General features: G+C 40.8%; 1 protein-coding gene across 2 annotated transcripts in view; it reads left to right on the forward strand.

The window, feature by feature from the left end:
- Window positions 1–1249: 1249 nt before the first annotated feature.
- Window positions 1250–18730, forward strand: part of TM9SF2 (transmembrane 9 superfamily member 2) — a 28112-nt gene continuing 10631 nt past the window's right edge. The window contains exons 1-11 of one of the 2 annotated variants that reach the window (XM_050333908.1): window positions 1250–1456; window positions 6109–6176; window positions 7310–7403; window positions 8094–8221; window positions 13668–13797; window positions 15167–15291; window positions 16154–16265; window positions 17370–17449; window positions 17553–17661; window positions 17785–17917; window positions 18151–18270. In XM_050333908.1, coding sequence (XP_050189865.1) covers window positions 1325–1456; window positions 6109–6176; window positions 7310–7403; window positions 8094–8221; window positions 13668–13797; window positions 15167–15291; window positions 16154–16265; window positions 17370–17449; window positions 17553–17661; window positions 17785–17917; window positions 18151–18270 — 1231 coding nt within the window. In that variant the 5' untranslated portion in view covers window positions 1250–1324. Of the gene's footprint in view, window positions 1457–6108; window positions 6177–7309; window positions 7404–8093; window positions 8222–10234; window positions 10261–13646; window positions 13798–15166; window positions 15292–16153; window positions 16266–17369; window positions 17450–17552; window positions 17662–17784; window positions 17918–18150; window positions 18271–18730 lie in introns of those variants that run through there. The other variant, XM_050333909.1, reaches the window with a different exon arrangement.

The raw sequence follows: 18730 nt of genomic DNA on the forward strand, positions 1-18730 counted from the left end.
TGAAAGTTTTTATATTTTTGTAAAAAGTAAGCCTTCTTATCCCTCCCCTTTTCAGACCACAAGCGTATTCTGCTGGGGAAGTTTATGGTTTATTTCAGTGCTGTGAAGTTAACTTTATATTCAAATAATGCCTTTCACACTTAAAAGCTCTTGAATTGCAAATTATAGGGAACTCCAGGGTGTTGGCAAGGGTGACCATGTGCGGCAGATCTGTCCCACTCGTGAAACCCTTAAGAATTAAAAAAAAAAAAAAAAAAAACCCAGACAAAATTTATTTTAAAAAAAAGACAACATTTATTTTAGAAAGAGCAAGGACCACTGGAGAGGTGTGAAGCCAGCACAGCCTGACCGGGATCGGTGGGCCCAGGCCTTTCTAGGACCACCCAGGCAGGGGGTCCCAAACAGCTGCTGAACGCTGCTCCTGCCACCCGTGGACATTCACAGAAACACTGAATGGGTCAGGCTGGAAGGGACCTCAGTGGGTCATCTGTGCCAACCTCCCTGCTCTCATCCCAGAGCACATGGCACAGGATCGCGTCCAGAGGGTTCCTAAGTATCTCCAGTGGAGGAGACTCCACAATCTCCCTGGGCAATCTGTTCATCCAGTGTTCAATCACCCACACAATAAAGACATTCTTTCTCATATTCACATAGAACTTCTTGTGCATCAGTTGCTGCCCACTGCCTCTTGTGCCATTGCTTGGCACCACCGAGAAGAGCCTAGGTCCATCCTCTTGGCACCCTCCCTTCAGATACTTAGAGACAGTGTGAGGTCCCCTCTCAGTCGTCTCTTCTCAAGGCTGAGCAGGCCCTGCTCTCTCAGCCTATCCCCGTCCCCTGTCTCCAGTCCCCTCATCATTTTTGTTGCCCTCCACAGGACCCGCTCCAGGGGCTCCATGTCTCTCTTGCACTGAGGAGACCAGAGCTGGACAGTGCACTCCGGGTGTGGCCTCACCAGGGCTGAGCAGAGGGGGCAGGATCAGCTCCCTCGTCGTGCCGGGAAGCTGCTGCTTACACATTCCCGGCACCCCATGCTCCCGGGGTGCTCCCGCCGGGATGGCGCCGCGCTGCCATGGCAACGGGGGCCGCCACGCCCCGGAAGGGACGGCGCGCGCCGGCCCCGCCCCCCCCGCCGCTCCGTCGGGCGGCCCCGCGCGCCGAGGGTGACGACGTGTCTCGCGCGCGCGCGCGCGGGGGAAGCCGGAAGCGGCGCGGCCGCGTCAGGGCGGGCGGGCGCGTGCGGGGGGAGAGAGAGGGAGAGGAGAGGCGCGGCCCCGCTGGCGCCCAGCACCGCCGGGCTCAGCACCGCCGGGCACGGCCCGCCATGGCCCTGCCGCCGCTCCTCCTCACCGCCGCACTGCTCGCCGCCGCCGCCGCGCCCGCCGACGCCTTCTACCTGCCCGGCCTGGCGCCCGTCAACTTCTGCGAGGCCGGCAAGGAGAAGCCCGAGTGCAAGGTGAGCCCGGGGGGCGCCGAGCGGAGGCCCCCGGGGCGCGGCACGGCCCGGCCCGGGTGTTGTCCCCCCGCACGGGGGCTGCCTGGCGGGTTCTCCCCGCAGCGTTCGCAGCCGCCCCGCGGGGCCGCCCCGGGGCTCCCGGCGGCGCCGGGGCTGCGGGGGCTCGGAGCGCGGTCCACTCCCGCTGTGCTCACAGGATAGTTCGGGATGGGAGAGACCTCTGGAGATCACCCAACCCTCCCCGCCCAGGCAGGGTCACCGAGAGCAGGTGACACTGGAACGTGTCCAGATGGGCTTGGAATGTCTCCAGAGAGGGAGAGTCCGCGACCCCCCTGGGCAGCCTGTTCCAGTGCTCTGCCACCGTCAGTGCAAAGCAGTTCTTCCTCATGTTGAGATGAAACTTCTTGTGTTTTAGTTTATGGCCGTTGCTCATTGAAAAGGAAATTCATGAGACAGAGGACCCGGGGGCGTGGTAGAGCTGCCGTCCTGACTCCTGGTTCAGGGTCCGGCCCTGCTGGGAAGTGCTCGTGGTCCCTCCGAGGGAAGGAGAGAGCTGTCGGCTCACCCTGTGAGTTACGGCCACGGTGGGGAAGTAGGAAGGAAGCCTCGGCCGTTCATCTCTCGGGCCCTTGTAGGAAAGCTGCAGCAAGTAAGGAGGGTCGTGCCGGGGGTGTGTGATTCTTGGCAGGACCGAGCAGCTCAGCTGGTGGCTGCGGGCAGACAGCAAACCAGAGTGAGCATCCAGTGACACTTCCCTTGCTCTGTCTTCCGGACGGTCAGAACCTCAAGGGTAGGGGCTTCTAGGCCTCAGAGTCTCAAGTGAAGCTTAAACTTGGTTTTATACCCACAAAAGTGAGGCAAAGTTCACATAACCAAATAACTTCATTGGTGGATGTCGGTGGGTCAGGGGTCTCTACTTAAAATAGTCTTTGCTTCTTTGGGGCACCTTTTGAAGTTTTTTCTGCTGCTGTGATGGAGATTACACCAGACTGTGTTTTAATACTTGAATGACAAAGTTCAAGACCTGTCAATTTAATGATCCATGGTCTTACTGCTGTGGAAAGTGGCTGTCTTGCCCTTTCTGAGCTCTCAGCTCCTGCAATACATGAACCACTGGTCTATGATTCTCCAGAATACGAGCCTTTTTAAACTGTATGCTTTTGGTAAATGTGCTGACTTTATTCATTTGCTATCCTGAATCAACAGAGCAGGTAATAAGCCAAAGATGTAATGAAGGTGCTTTGGTTGTCGTAGTAAAACATTCTATGGACGTTCTTTTATAGGACCACAGAAATGGTGGGACCTCGGGAGGTCACATATTGCAGCCTCATGCTTGAAGCACAACTGTTGTAAACACTAGGTCTGCTCCTCTTTACCTTTGTTTAAGCCAGCCTTGGAAACATCCATCCATGTCCTCCCTGGGTGACCTATCATAGTGTTGCAGTACCCCCTTAAGGAATGTTTTTTCTTCAAATACAGGCTAAGACTTTCAGGCTGCAGTTTGTATTTTTTCACAACATCCTCGAAAAACATTGCTATGTTTGGATTATTCCTGTCTTAAGCTTGTAGAAGATAGATTTATTTTTTTTAAGTCAGGTGAACCAAAGTGCCTACTGTCTTTTGTAACCAGCCTGAGTCACATATTGGGTGACCTTTCTCAGATGTCTTTGCATTTTTATTCCTCATATAATGCGCACAAAATATTGGCCCCCTGAGAATTTATCATTTAATAAATGGGAATTGAGGTACTTGATAAATGTAAATGTGCCATCAGTGGGCAGCTGAGCACCCCAACAGGTGTAATATTGCAAAAATTGGCCACCTCTTATCAATTTACACACTAAGCGAAACATAGGCATATGGAGAAGTCTAAATCACTCTTCACATCCAGTTCTCTCCGTGTAGTCTGCAAAGGAATGCAGTCTGGTGAGGAGAAACAATATGTGGTCACGTAATTGCTATATCATAATATTTATGTAAGTGACTAAAACTGAGCTTTCCTGGACAGCCGTCTTTTTTCACATGTTCTCACGGAGTTCTTGCAGTTGTCACTGTTGATTGCAATGTCAGTAATAGTAGTGAATTTTTCTCTGCCTTGAGGACTTAAATCCACATACCAGATCTCTAAATGATACTCTTTGTCTGTTATGATCCCTGTGGATCTCCTGTCCTGTGTTGGTGAGAAGGGATGGGATGCTGTTAATGGAGCTTGTAGGTAGCAGCACAAGAGTGATGAGACTCATGACTTTTCTCCCTTCTTTCAAGTTGCCTGCTAATCTGCTTGGGCAAACTCAATTTGGCTACTTTTCATGGTTTTGATTGGGATATCATCAGAAATGGAATGTGATTTGTGCAGGCTGAAATATTAATTCTTGCCTGAAGATTAGGAATCCTTACTCAGTTCAAAAAAATACTTATGGCTCCAAAGGTTACTTGCTGTTGTATGGGAAACTGTTTACCAAAGATGCTAATCTGCAGGAATGCACACACTTCTTATGAAAAATTGGAGCATTCAGGTAAATCCTCTCCAATGAAAAACAGCTAATCTGAGGCCATGGTTCTGTGACCAGCTGAGGCAGTCTAATTCCCTGCTGCTGGCAGTGAGAGATTTCATTCCTGTCTTCCCCTGGGCAATGTGTTCCTGCCCTCTGCGCTGACCCAGCTGTGGTACTTGTTATATCCTTTTTTGAGCTTACTAACATGTCAGGAAAGTATCCAGCATTTTGCCAGTCCAGCTCTTTGCAGCACTAGGAAGTTGACATGGCTCACAGAATTATGCCAAGTGTGCACTACCCAGAGGTGAGCAGCAGGTCTGCATGGCTCAGAGGGGGAGAAAGAGGAGCCGTAAGGTGTGTCTTTATATATAGTGGGTCAACCTAAGAGCTCACAGCTGCCTACCTCTCACAGAGCTGCATCCTGACTTGCACAAGAACAGCTAAGGTATATTGGTAAAATACAATACCTGACTGAAGTATCTGAGCTGCACAGAGGAGAACAATTCCATCTTTATTTTTTCTTTTGCTTTCCTCCAGAATTTCTTGGTTTGTCTAAACTTGAGTGAATTTTCATAGGGCCAAAAAGCTCTCCTGTTGGTGAGAAAATAGATGACTTTCTGTTGAAAGGGAGAAGTCTTGTTCTTGAGGGCACTCATGTTCCTTTTGCTCTTCAGCTCTTGATTTCATAGTAAGACAGGTCAACTTGTGTTCTGGTTTAACCCCAGCTGGCAACTAAGAACTACACAGCTGCTGTTTCACTCCCCACTGCCCCTGGTGGGATGAGGAGAATTGGGGGAAAAAAAGTAAAAACTTGTGGGTTGAAATAAGTAGAGTTTAATAATTGAAACAATATAAAATATACTAATAATACTAATTATAACAATATCCATAATAATAGCAATAATTAATGAAAAGGTGAAAGACAGAGAGGGAGAGGAATAAAACCCAAGAGAAACAAGTGATGCACAGTTGCTGACCACCCACTGACCGATGCCTGACTGAGCAGAGATCAGTGGCTCCTGTCCAACTCCCCCCATTTTATATATTGAGCGTGATGTTCTATGGTATGGAACAGCCCTTTGGCCAGTGCAGGTCAGCTTTTCCTGGCCATTCTTCCTCCTGGCTTCTTGTGCACTTCCTTTATGGCAGAGCATGAGAAACTGCAAAGTCCCTGACTACCCTGGGTAAGCACTACTTAGCCACAACTAAAACATCAGTGTGTTAGCAACATTATGCTCATACTGATTCTAAAACACAGCCCTGTAGCAGCTACTAGGAAGAAAATTAGCTATCCCAGCTGATATGAGGACTTGCTGTGCTGCTAAGAACTGTTCTTTAAACTTTTTTGGGGTAAGTCTTTTGCTGTTTTAGCCAGTTGAACTGGTTTACTGTGCAAGCAGATAACTGCCAAAACCAGTGTAAGATAAACACTTAAAATGCATTGGGACTGTGGGGCTAGAATAAGGGAAGGGATTTTGAGACCAAGAGGTAGCAGGCTTCCCCACCTGTAATTAATGTGTATAGGCCAAAGTAGTCAGAAACCAGAGCAGACTGAATTTCAGGTTCTTCCTCAAGAGTTGGTAGAGTTACTGAAAACCTTTTATAAGAAGTTAAATCTTTGTGTTCTCTTTGGAAAGATCTTCTGTTGAAACATAAAGTTGTGTATCAATCTGAAAAGATTGTTTAAATTCTCATAGGTCATTTTTCAGCTGGAAAACAGATAAAATTATCTACTACATAGATAAAATTGCAGAGTACCTTAATTATAGGAAGAAGCAGTGATCTTGTCTGTGCTTTTATTCATGTTCTTTTCAGACTTTTATTACACAAAAGTTGTGGTGATGACTAATATAGCTCTAACTTGGTACATAAAACACTGGCAACTGTGCTAACTGTATTATTTTTGTGCATGATTTCTTGCTGTCTTGTAGTTGGAATGGTTGTTAGCCCAAAGTGGTTTTGTCACGTGGTCACTGCTTTTGTGATGGTTTTACTTATGCTCTCAGCAGATATAGTTCATTACACTTCCAAGATGTACAATTACACGTCTCAAATTTTAGCTTTCCTTTTATCTTATTCAAACAGATCTATTTTTATATATCCCTGAGAATTGAAGGAGTGCTTTAATATAACTGCTGATTGTCTCTACTCTTTCAGTCTGGAATCGAGCTGTTTGTGAACAGGCTTGACTCTGTAGAGTCTGTCCTTCCCTATGAATACACCGCGTAAGTATATTATTCTGTTTGTGTCGTTTTAGTTGTCAGTTATTGCAAAATATGGATTTAATTTATCTAAAAGTGTTATCTATGTCTTGCTACAGTCATTTGCCTCTGAGGGATGTCTATTTATTTTGTTAACTTAAGTTGGCATAAATAGAAATATCAGTGAGTGTTAATAAGGGTAAACAGAAATTAGACTTTGAAAAAAGTATGCTACTGAATTATTAACGTCATTACATTGCTTCCTTCTTCTTAGTTGTCTTTGCTCTTACTTCAGAAGTAGTACATGGATTCATAGGCCTTCATGTAGGTTGAATGTACTTTGCTTGAGTGTAATTTAAGATTAAAATGTGTGTGTATATATATATTGATATATACTGTTCACTTTTCTGTATTAGTTGTCATTTTGTAGATCAAAGTATTACTGCTGTCTTTAGTAGCCTATAGCCAGATGAGTTAAAGTGGTAATGAGGTGCGAACATCCCATCAGTTATCTTAATGAGGTGTTAAATGTTTTCTTGATACACGTCATAGGAGCAAACAGAATGTATCAGTGCCTGGTACAAGTATGTAAAGATTTTGCTTCAAAGAATATTTTGACTGTTAATACTGAAGAGATTAAACACCGATTATATCTATACTTTAGTGAACACAAATATTATATACTTAAAAATAGACTGGAAAAACTTAGAGGATGTGCTATTAAATGTTTTGGTGAATAAAACTGCAACAACCCGTTTAACAGTGCTTGTTGTCTGTGTATTATCACCTCCCCTGCCTGCCCCAAGAATCTGGCCTGCACGCTTTTTTCTCACAGTCATCATGAATCTCTATGTAATAAAGGTTTAAATCTTGGCTAAAATCCCTATTCAAATAGGAAACTTCTAATTACTCAAGGAAACTTTAATGGTTCACTATTCTGAAATAGCTGTTTCTGAGACTTGATTGTTGGTTCTGTTTTGTTTGGTTTATTTTCAAACCGCGAGTGTGATTTTCACTTTGCTTTACAGTATAAGGAAGAAACTGTTGTCTAAAGGAAGGCTGTATAGTTCCTTTACTTCTGATGAAGGTGCTGATTAGGGAACATAATTTGTGGCTGAGAATATGTCATTAATTTTTGTATCTTTTCTCTAATTCAGGTTTGATTTTTGTCAAGCAGAAGGAAAGAAACGTCCTTCTGAAAACCTTGGCCAAGTATTGTTTGGAGAGAGGATAGAACCGTCTCCATACAGGGTTTGTTCTCTGACCTGGGGTGTTTGGTAATGTGTATGTTCAAATGTAACCAGAAGAGATAAGAATCTTCCGAGAACATTTTCAGGAGAGGTTTATCTGAAAGACCTTCAAAATCTGAAATTCCACATAATAGAAACCTCTCAGTTTAACTGTAACTATGTGCTTTGCACCATGGAGTTGTAGGCTGAAATGGTGCAGAGGTTGTCTTTTCTCTTTGGAACTGGACAAAACCTGATTACTGCTCCTCAGCACTCCTATTTCTTGGAACCATATCTGAAAATACTGAATCCATAAAATGGAAGAATTAGAAATGGTGTTAGCCAGCCTGTCTTTTCTGGTGACTGAAGCTCTCATGTTCTCTCCTACAAGAAGTAGGAGAGAAAGTTATCAATTGAAGCTGCCTGTGACAGCACTGCTGCTGTGAGGAGTAAATCATGGTAGAAAACATGTTTTAGTCAGTAACAAGATTCTCTTGGTGCAGGGCTTCTACAATGAGCACAGGAGGGGTTTATACCACACATCAATATAAAAACCTCCTATGCAGGGTTAATATACCTACTCTTGGTAATTTGTTAGGTGTTTTTATTATAACGGTGTAGGCAATTAAATTCATAGGGGAAATTGTTAAATACTGAAATAAGACAAAATTTTTTACAACCTTATTGCTTATACGCCTTTCATTCTTCTTAGTTCACGTTCAACAAGAAGGAGACGTGTAAATCTGTTTGTACAAAAACATATGATACCACAAAGCCAGAAGATAAACAGAAATTAGACTTTTTGAAAAAAAGCATGCTACTGAATTATCAACACCATTGGTAAGTTGGTATCAAAATTCATTGGTTGGTTAGTCTAGTATGTTGGTGATAAATTAATTTAGTTTATAATTTTTTATTTGCAAGTTAATACAGATTTAACACTAAATGTTTTCACTGAATATATTCCCCTTCTGGTTTTGCAGCTGTTGTTTGTTGCCTTCATAAAAATACTTCCTTTACCTGGAGGATAAACACCAGGCATAAAGGAAATTAATCTGTTTTCGAACACAAAGCTTTGTGCTTACTGTAAAATGCTGTTTCTTTGCACCTGTAAATGCAGAAGTTAGTCCTGCCTTAGCTATAGAAAAGTCTTAAGGGACTTTTATTCTGTTGCTATGTTGTCTTTGTTTTCCTTGAGAGTCTTTGCACTCCCCTTCAAATACTGTGTCCAGGAAACAGGATCAATGGTTCTGAAAGAGTTTTATGCAACATTTGTTTGTCTTCTAGGATATGAAAGGGAAAAGTGGCCAGTGAAAATTCAATTAATGAAATCATCTTGAGGAATGCATAAACACTTGGTCCTTTCCTATTCTCTGAGTCCCTCTGTAACCATCTGAGTCACCTTGGAGCCCGCTGGGGCTCTGTTTCTGCTTGGACGTTGAGTTCCTCTTCCCATGGTCATTAAGGGTGGGGCAGGGCTGAGTGTGTGTGCTTAATCTCCTGGAGGTTTTCAGTTGGGATGTAGCCATGCGTTCTGCACCCATATCCAAGAGCGGCGAAATGTTTACCCGCAGGATCCCTTGTGACACTGGAAATACCCAGCCATGCTGTCGGTGTTTGTTTAGTGCATTGCGTGTTGGTACGCTCTGCCAACAGCAGCCTTCAGGTGCAGGGATAGAAGGAACAACTTGGGCATAAGTTCCTCTGGCATGTTTTTGCAATTATGCAAAAATTAAGCTTGATGATGATTAAGCATCATTAACCAGTGTTGCCCATAGGTATGTCCTAATTCCAAATAAGTGCTTCCTGCTTCTCTGGAACAAGCATTTCAATCTTCATCTAATTAGATTAAAACTATCTGGATATATTAGTAAAAATGCAGGTGAAATGTTGAATGTTGCCACTGTCATTAACTTTTCTGTAATGTCACATGCCGTTTCTTCAATTTTGTAACAGCCAGCCATGCTGCAAAGGCAGCAAGTGCATTTTCTACTGCTCTTGGGAACTGATATGGGATATCCCTCTGTAGGGATAAACTATGGCTCACCAGTGTAAATATTTCTGGGAATCTCCTGAACTTAGTCTAGTAGGAAGTTGATAGATGAGGTCAGAAGGGTTCATAGGCAATAGCAATATGTTCAGGTAGGTGAGCAAAGAAGTAATAAAGAAACCCTGAAAGGTACGGCTACTTTTGCAGGGATTTGAAGTGTAAATGGCTTATGCTAAAATAAGTAGAGCTTCAAACATGCTGGGCTTGGTTATATTGCTGTTAAATACTGTGTATATTTATAGTATTTTCACCACTTTGAATTTTAGTGATGCATGTGGGTCTGGCTTAAAGCTTCAGCTTTAAAAGTTTGTGTATGTCTTGGTTTATAAATTAAAAATAGTTTCCCAAAGCTGTGATATTTGAAATAAATTAATCTTTTTAGGAAAACCCATAGCTTAAGCTGATAGAAACTGAAACAGAACTTTGTAAAACTAATCACACGGAAAATTCTTCAGACTGTTTGGGTATTTTCCCCCATAGATTAAATTGGTTTACGGATATATTTAGTATATTTAAGTAGTATTTTTAGCCAGTATAGGTAACTTGATATGACTGTTGAGATTTAAGTTAGTTTTTCTGTTTAGTTCTGTTTTTCAGTGTGAAAGCTTCCCTTGATATTTAGGGTATTTCTTGTATTCTTAGTCCTTTTAATGGCATTTGTACTATTTATTTTTTTTTTTTTGCTAGGCCCACTGCCCTAAAATTTTAGAACCAGTGACATGAAAAATCCCTGTTTATGGCTCTTAGTCCTCCTTAGCCGTAGCTTCACAAAGTGGCAGTGGCTGGATTTTGTGAATAATGATGTATGCTCCAGGAGTATGGTACAGAGGTATGTTGAACAGGGATCAACAAGGTAGCATAAGCGAGGATTTAATAGAGGTTTATTATCCAGCTTCAATTTATCATGAAATTCCTGGGGAACACAGATGGTGCAAAGTACTTTTAAGGTTTTAAAAGCCACTTAATAAGATTAGGAATTGACAGACTGAATTGGACTCAACAGCTATGCTGATATCTTGGCTGACAATGTTCATCACCAGATGTTCTTGAGAGACATATAAGAGCACTGTTGAATAGCATATTTGCTCCACATATATAATCTCTTCAAGTCATTTTAAATTTGAAGATTAACTGTGAAAAATGATTTGCTGCTTAAACTATCAATTTGTTCCAGCATTGCTGCTTGAAGGCAGCTCAGTATGTCTGCTGCAGAAGATGCAAGGGAAAGCCTTTTACCCTAGCCAAATTTACTTACAATATATTAATGTTTTACCTGGTTTTGATTGTGAGATTAAAATAACTAACAGAAGCAGGAGTTCTCTCTAGCATATATTATGGAAGTAAAATTTCAAATATACAGTCACAGAATTGTTTAGGTTGGAAAAGACCTTTGAGTCTTTTCTGATCATTGTCTGATCAGTCTCTGATCATTGAGCCCAGTTGTGTGGTGCGTTGACCCTTGCAGTTTTTTTCCCCCTTCTTAAATCTGTTTCCCAGAGGTGCTGCCATAGTTGCTTAAGGGTAACCCAGAGGTGCTGCCACTCAGCCTTGGCCAGTGGCAGGTCCATCCTGGAGCTGGCTGGCACTGACTCTGTCAGACATGGGGAAAGCTTCGAGCAGCTTCTCACTGAAACCTGCCTCTGCATCCCCCTGCCAACTAAAATTTTGCCACACAAACCCAATACAAACATTAACCTAACACTGCCAAGTACACCACTAAACCATGTCCCAGAGTACCACATCTATATGTCTTTTAAATACTTCCATGGTTGATGACTCTAGCACTTCCCTGGGCAGCCTGTTCCAATGCCTGACCACCCTTTCAGTGAAGCAGTTTTTCCTAATAGCCAGTGTAACCTCCTGTGGCACAACTTGAGGCAATTTCCTCTTGTCCTGTCGCTTGTTACTTGGGAGAAGAGACCAACCCTGCCTTGAAGATCCTTTCAGGTAGTTGTATAGAGGTATAAGGTCTCCCCTGAGTCTTCTTTTCTCCAGATTAAACACCCCCAGTTCTCTCAGCTGCTCCTCCTAAGCCTATGCTCCAGACCCTTCACCAACTCCATTGTCCTTCTCTGGACACACTGCAGCACTTCAGTGTCTTTGTTGTAGTGAGGGGCCCAGAACTGGACGCAGGATTCAAGGTGTGGCCTCACCAGTGCCAAGTACAGGGGAAGAATTACTGCCTTAGTCCTGCTGGCCACACTATTTCTGATACAGGGCTGGGATGCCATTGGCCTTTATGGTCACCTGGGCACACTGCTGTTTTATGTTCAGCCACTGTCAAACAGCACCCCCAGGTCCTTTTCCACCAGGCTGCTCTCCAGCCACTCTACCCCCAGCCTGTAGGACTGCCTCGGGTTGCTGTGACCCAGGTGCAGGACCCAAGCACTTTGCCGTGTTGAACCTCATACAGTATGGTCCAAATGTAATCAATCTGCATCTGGAATGGCTCCTAATTAGCACCTTAATTGTACCCTGTAGTAGCATGGTGAAGTTAGGAACTGGTTGGTACTGCCACTGCTTATGGCTGTGATAGTCTTTGGAATCTCCGAGAATCTGGAAACTCTCTTTTTGTAGGGCATCTTCACCTTTTTTATTGTGTCAGTATAAGCCAAATAATGGTAGGGATGATGGAGATCTCTATTATGTGAACAACGGCAGCAGGTACCACTCTACCTGCATCTGTTGAGGCGCTTTAAAAAGTAGTGCTACTTTAGAGACTGTTCCAGTATGCAACAGACTAAATAGTTCTTTGTTCATGTTGTCTACAGTCATAATTCCTGTGTTTAATTAGGTATTCAGACATATCAAGGTATTATGAGGTAGCTGTTAACATTAACAGCCTAGTGGTTATACTGATGAGTGGTTGTAAAGATATTAAGTAGCATGGTAAGTTTTACAAAAGAATCCGTAGTGTTAATTCTTGGTGGGATGTCCTTTTTTTGGCTTAGTGATACACAAAAACTAGCAGTTGTTTCATGTCTTCATGTGTGAAGTTTATTAATATACCTTTAAAAACATACCTTGGGCAATTAATGTATGCAGATACTGAATTTTAAGTCTTTGTGTGACTTACTTTGGGGATTTAGCTTTCAGGTAGTTAAAACACTTCATAACATAAAGGAACAGGTTTGGGGTTTTTTAGTAGCTCCTTTTACAAAAGGACAGGATACTAGGTTGGGTATCTTTATCTACATTTAAAAGTTTATTTTTGTTTTGACATTTGTACTGTTTGTAGCATGTTGGATATTGTTTGTGTCTTATTGTCCTACAATTTTCTGCAACTCCTCATGGGTGTGTGGGGTTCCTCCACAAATTTTTCATTGAAACTGAAGTGTAAACCCACTGGGCTGAGGACTTCTAGGTAATATTAGAAAAAGATTTTTCACCTGGAGGGTGGTTGGGCACTGGAACAGGCTCCTCAGGGAAGTGGTCACAACACCAAGCTGACAGAGTTCAAGATGCATGTGGATGATACTCTCAGGCACATGATGTGACTCTTGGGGATGGCCCTGTGCAGGGCCAGGAGTTGGACTTGATGAACCTTGTGGATCTCTTCCAACTCAGCATATTCTGTGATTCTGTAATATGAATATAAATCTTGTGAGGCAGTAATATAGAAGGAGCAGGTTTGAAAGTATTTCCCCAATTGCTCAGTGCCTTACAATTTTTTGCTCATGCAAACCAACTAGTTAAAATATTCCTTACTCTTGAGTACCTACAACTCAGGTTAATGGTCAGGAATTTACTTGAATAGCAAAAGAAAAAAAGTTTAAGGAGTGCCATGAAAAGTGTATTTTGCAATGGAAAAGCAGTGAGGAAGCTGGAGAATGAATAATATGTGATGAACGCTTTTTTTTGGTATTTTGTTTTTTGTCTTAAAATTGAAATAAATTTTAGCTGGTTTAGTAATGATTTTGGCCATTTTTTAATGACAAAATAATGAAATATTAGATTGTTGTGACATTGGAGTGGGTGAGTTTTCTGCCTGGGCTATTTCTGTAAGGGGACTTCAGAAAAAAGTCTGGTGAACAGAGCTATATGCTCATAACTCATTTGGAAATTGGATTGGCAATCAGTGGAATTCCATGGGTTTAAGATGTGAAAGAAGTATTATTCTTGGAGTTAATTTACCAATAATGAATGTTAGCAAAGTTTAATTAATGTTAGTCTGGTGTTGTTTCCATTACACTGTATATTTTGAAAAATTGTCAGATGTCACTCTGCCATTTACAGGATTGTGGACAACATGCCTGTGACCTGGTGTTACGATGTGGAAGATGGCCAGAGGTTCTGCAATCCTGGTTTTCCTATTGGCTGTTACATTACCGATGATGGCCGTCCAAAAGATGCCTGTGTTATTAACGTATGTTTATGCAATTATATATTTTTTAATATTCCCTTTTTACTAATTTAAAGGCTGGCATTTCTCCTATGTATGTTTCTGTGGTGAGTCCTTGCTATCTCAAGAACCCATGTGGCCCAAAACCATGTAAGTGTTTTGGTATCTCCACAAGTAAAGGTGAAGGAAGGCACCTTCATTACCAAAGAAGTTAAATTTGAAGGCTTGGACTTTACATATTTGTGGGATAGAACTGTTTTCATGGTATCAGGTTTGCATATAGGTATGTTTGTAACCGTGCAGAAATTAATGCTTTTTTAAGGATTGCTTCCCTAAAACTGGGGGCTAATGGAAGAAGGCATAATGTAAGATTTCTGCATTAACAAAATTCTCCTGTGGTAGAGCTATTGGATTAAGTGGTGGAGGTTGAGATAAATGCAGTGAAAGCAAGGGATAAGAATGCAACAGAAAGTCCAGGAGGTCTTTAGATTATCTGAGACCTCCTCCATGGAGAGATCACTGAGAACTTGAAAGAGAGTTTGGTTTTTTCAGAATGGTTGAGTTTACTTAACAGATCTTACATAAGACAACAGTTTCTGCAATTTCCAGTTTTGTTTCCTTGCCTCCATAATAAATTGGTTTCAGAGGCTCTATATGAATGGATGAATTTATGATCAAATATGTAATCTGTCGATATTCTTTTAAACTTATTTAAATACTTGCTTTTAATAAAAAGAAAATAAGCTTTGAAGAGGTAACTGAAGGACTGTAGAAGAACATTTATAAAACTATTCTTATAATTAGGGTGGAAAGGGTGGGGATAGAACCCTTAAGAGGTACTAATTGAGCTTCAGTAGACACAACTGTGTTAAATCACAGGTCGTGATTTAACAACCTCTTTAACTGACTAAATTCGAAGGCAATGTTTCCCTTCACCTGAGGTTTGTATTCAACGTTCCTGGGTGCTGCATGCAGTTCACCCCTGTGCATCTTTGGTTTCAAAGGTCAAGGTGGTTCTGTCACAGAGAGCATTTATTTGCATTTTATTTGTTGTTTGTCTTGGAAGGTTCTGTTTAAGTTGTCACAGTTATCTATTCAGTTTGCTACTTAAATAAAATAGGACATCATCAGTTACAGAAATATATATTATAAATACTTTAAGTTCATTTTTCTACTTTTCAAGTGTAGTAGACTGTTCTTAGCATTAACTTTTCTAGCTTGTCTTTTTAATGCAAGGATGCACTTCACTGTCTTTGTATTCACAGAACCTCACATTTATACTGTAGGAGAACTTGACAGAAAACTGTATGCAGTCTGTTATGTAAGCTTCTGCCTAAGGCTTTTAGATGTCTTTATCTTTTTGATTGTTCAACGTCATCTTTTATCATTGCAGTCAGAATTCCATGATAAAGATACCTTTTATATTTTCAACCATGTTGACATAAAAATATATTACCATGTTGTGGAAAATGAAGCTCTAGGAGCAAGACTAGTTGCTGCTAAACTCGAACCAAAAAGGTTAGTATTTGGAAGTAATTTGTCATCAAAAAGTAATCCATCCCAGGATACTTGCTTTGATCTGGGGACCTCCTACTAGTCAGAAATTTTTTCAGATATGTGACCTGTAGCTTAGATGTAATGTAATGTAGGACACTTTAATGTGATTTTGTTCTGAATCCAGTGGATCTTGGTGAACTGTTTCCTTTTTGGGCCAAGAAAAGATAAAATAAAACCTGGAAGTATTGGTGGGATGTGGAGTGTGTGTAGTGCATGTAGAACCCTCATTTTCCAACTGGGGGACATTCTGTCTTGTATCGGATACTCCACCAGTGCCTGATGGAAGCATAATTGGAGTGCAGCGTTTCATGTCTTCAGCAATCAGGATTTGAATAGAATGATTTCACAGATACACTCATCACTTTTTCTGGTGTCTTATGTGGCTTTTGCAAAATTGATGTCTTTTATTATTTCTTAGCATGTTGTTTTTCTTTTCATGGTATAACTGAACTTGTTGCATTGTTGGTTCAATTGAAAGTATTTTTTTCTGACAGAAGCTAGTAATTCTGGTGTTGTAACTTTTTGAGTGTTTTGAAGTTCTTAGCAGTGCTCAGACCTGTTTCATTTTTGGCACGCTGCTTTAGAGACTGTGCTCTCTATATTTTTCAATTTAGAAGAGACAACTCTTGTTTAAAAAGTTCAAGTTTCAAAAAGTCCTGAGCTTATGATATCTTCCTTATGAGTTCTGAAATTTATGAGACACTAAGAACAATTTCTATATTTAGGGGAAGAATGCTTGATATGCTTTTGTAAGATGAAAGAATTCTTTCTTAAGAGTGTTTTTAGTGAAACAGCTTTCATTTTGTGTGTTTTCTTCCTGCAGTTACAAGCACACTAATCCAGACAACCCCGATTGCTCAGGAGTACCTATGGATATAAGTAATAAGGCTAGTGGAGAAGTAAAAATTGCTTACACATACTCAGTTTCTTTTCAGGTGAGTACTAAGATTTCTCTGCTAGTTACCTCTTAAAATCATGCATTAATACTCTGAATTATAAAGATGGGCAACTAAAATTAGCTCAAAATAGTAAATTTGTAGTTTTAAAACTTTATTTGAACTGGAATGTCAGAAGGGGCTTAGGATTTAACCACATGCTTTACAGTTTTGTGTACCACCACACACAGATTGAATGTGAAATGTGGTTTTTAAAAGAATCACATTTCTATGTTTACCTAGTTTTTCTGGTAGTTTATTTTTCAATCCAGACTCATAAGTCTGAAAAACTGTGGGTTTCATCAAATTACTCTTGTATGTAGGTTGGAGCTTATTATTTTCTGCTCTGACTTTTCTGGAAAGCGCTCTTGCATAAATTACTGAAATAGCGTTCTGTCAGAAAGATAACCAATCTTATTACTTGATAGTAGTGTTTGTGGTTTGCATAATAGCAGTCTTCAGGTTAATCAACACTGTCCATTCCTCTTTTCATATTTACTCTACAAAATAAAACAAAGAAATGCTCTTTTTGAAGTGTTTCTGACTGATGGATGAAATGCCTGAAGGAGTAATTTGTTTCCCTGTACAAATAGTTTAAGTTCTGTAGTATTGTCTCCCCATCTGTCTTGCAGTAAAAGCTGTTTGTAGTTGGTACTGAAATGACGTTGTATGAAAGCAAAGTATAATTTGGACAGACCACTATCTAGAGAGTGAAGTGCCATGCTGGAAACTGTATAGCATAGCTTAGTTTCTCAATGTGTGGACTTAACGTATGCTAAAAATGCACGGTCTTTTATTATTCTGCTGGTCATTTGAATTCCAGCTGAACTCATGTAATTCTTGAAGGGAGGAAGCAGAATTAAATTAAATTGATAGGCCTTTATGTCTTAAGAAGACAGGTGCTCAAATTCAGAAAATATTTTGGTTTCGATTCTATGGTCAAATCTTATGTTTGGTATAGGTAATTATTACTAAACTATTTTAGGCATGGAGCACTGAATTCAATTAGTCACAAGATTTAAGATTGCTTTGCGTGAACATCGGCTTGTAAATGTACAAGTTGGATACGGAGTGTGTCTGAAGCTCATGTGTTTACTCTTTCAGGAAGAAAAAAGTATCAGGTGGGCATCAAGATGGGATTATATCTTGGAATCCATGCCTCACACTCACATCCAGTGGTTTAGGTGAGAAGAAATTTTGCCTTCAAGTGTACTGTACTGAAGTGTTTACTGAAGTGTTTACATTGCAGTTTGAATTATGATTTTCCTTTTTTTTTTTTTAATTCAGTATTATGAATTCCTTGGTGATTGTCCTCTTTCTGTCTGGAATGGTAGCTATGATTATGTTGAGGACACTGCATAAAGACATTGCAAGATACAATCAGATGGATTCCACTGTAAGTCCAAAATGTACCTCCTAAAATTTATTCGGAACCTAATTTTTCCAGCTAAATGTATAGCTGTAACAAGCTATTTAAATGGCAATCTACTGTATTAAAATAGGTGTATTTCTTTTATAGGAAGATGCACAAGAAGAATTTGGCTGGAAACTGGTTCATGGGGATATTTTCAGGCCCCCAAGAAAAGGAATGCTGTTGTCTGTTTTTCTAGGCTCTGGCACACAGATCTTAATAATGACTTTTGTTACCCTGTGTAAGTAATCAAGTGGGGAGGGGTTAGTTGAATACAGGTGATTTTTCACTGCTAGTTGTGTGCTACTAGTAAGAATAGCAGTACAGTTTTTTCTAGAAGTTTCCTAGAAGTCATTAAAACCACCTGAGCTGATATAGTAGACATGCAACTTAGTATACACAGATTTTAAGATAACTGATGTACTACTTTTAAGTTATAGACACTTTCTACAGGTGTGCATCTCTATTTCACAGTTTTTGCCTGCCTGGGATTTTTGTCACCTGCTAACAGGGGAGCTCTAATGACCTGTGCTGTAGTTTTGTGGGTACTGCTTGGAACTCCAGCTGGTTACGTTGCTGCCAGATTCTACAAATGTGAGTAAAAGTTATTGAAAATGACAAGGCTTAAGTTCATTAAAGTAAATTATCATCACAGAACTGATTTTTATTTTGCAGTACTGTTTGTAGTTTCCCTTAGGGCAAATTGGAGAAATGTACTTACTGTAATAACAGAAAACACATATAGAACACTGTCATGGTTACACTCGTTTGGATGTAAGCATGACCAAAGACTCTGAATTGCTCTTGCTACTGTGTGTTTGTGAAATCGGGAAGCAAATTTCATTTTACTAGTACTAAGTTCATTACGTCAGACAGTTTTGTACTTCTGTTTCCTAGTTGGGGGGATGCTTTTGACAAAGTTTAAAATGTTCATGGCATATCATCCTTAGGTATTTATTTCTGTAAGCATTTGTTTACTCTTGCCATATGGAAAGGTTGATTAAGAAAAAAAATTTTGATAGTAGTAAGTTTTAGACAGATCAATTTTTCATTG

The sequence above is a fragment of the Myiozetetes cayanensis genome, unplaced genomic scaffold (genome assembly GCF_022539395.1).
Source record: "Myiozetetes cayanensis isolate MyiCay16 unplaced genomic scaffold, myiCay2020 scf5-8, whole genome shotgun sequence".
Taxonomy (NCBI): domain Eukaryota; kingdom Metazoa; phylum Chordata; class Aves; order Passeriformes; family Tyrannidae; genus Myiozetetes; species Myiozetetes cayanensis.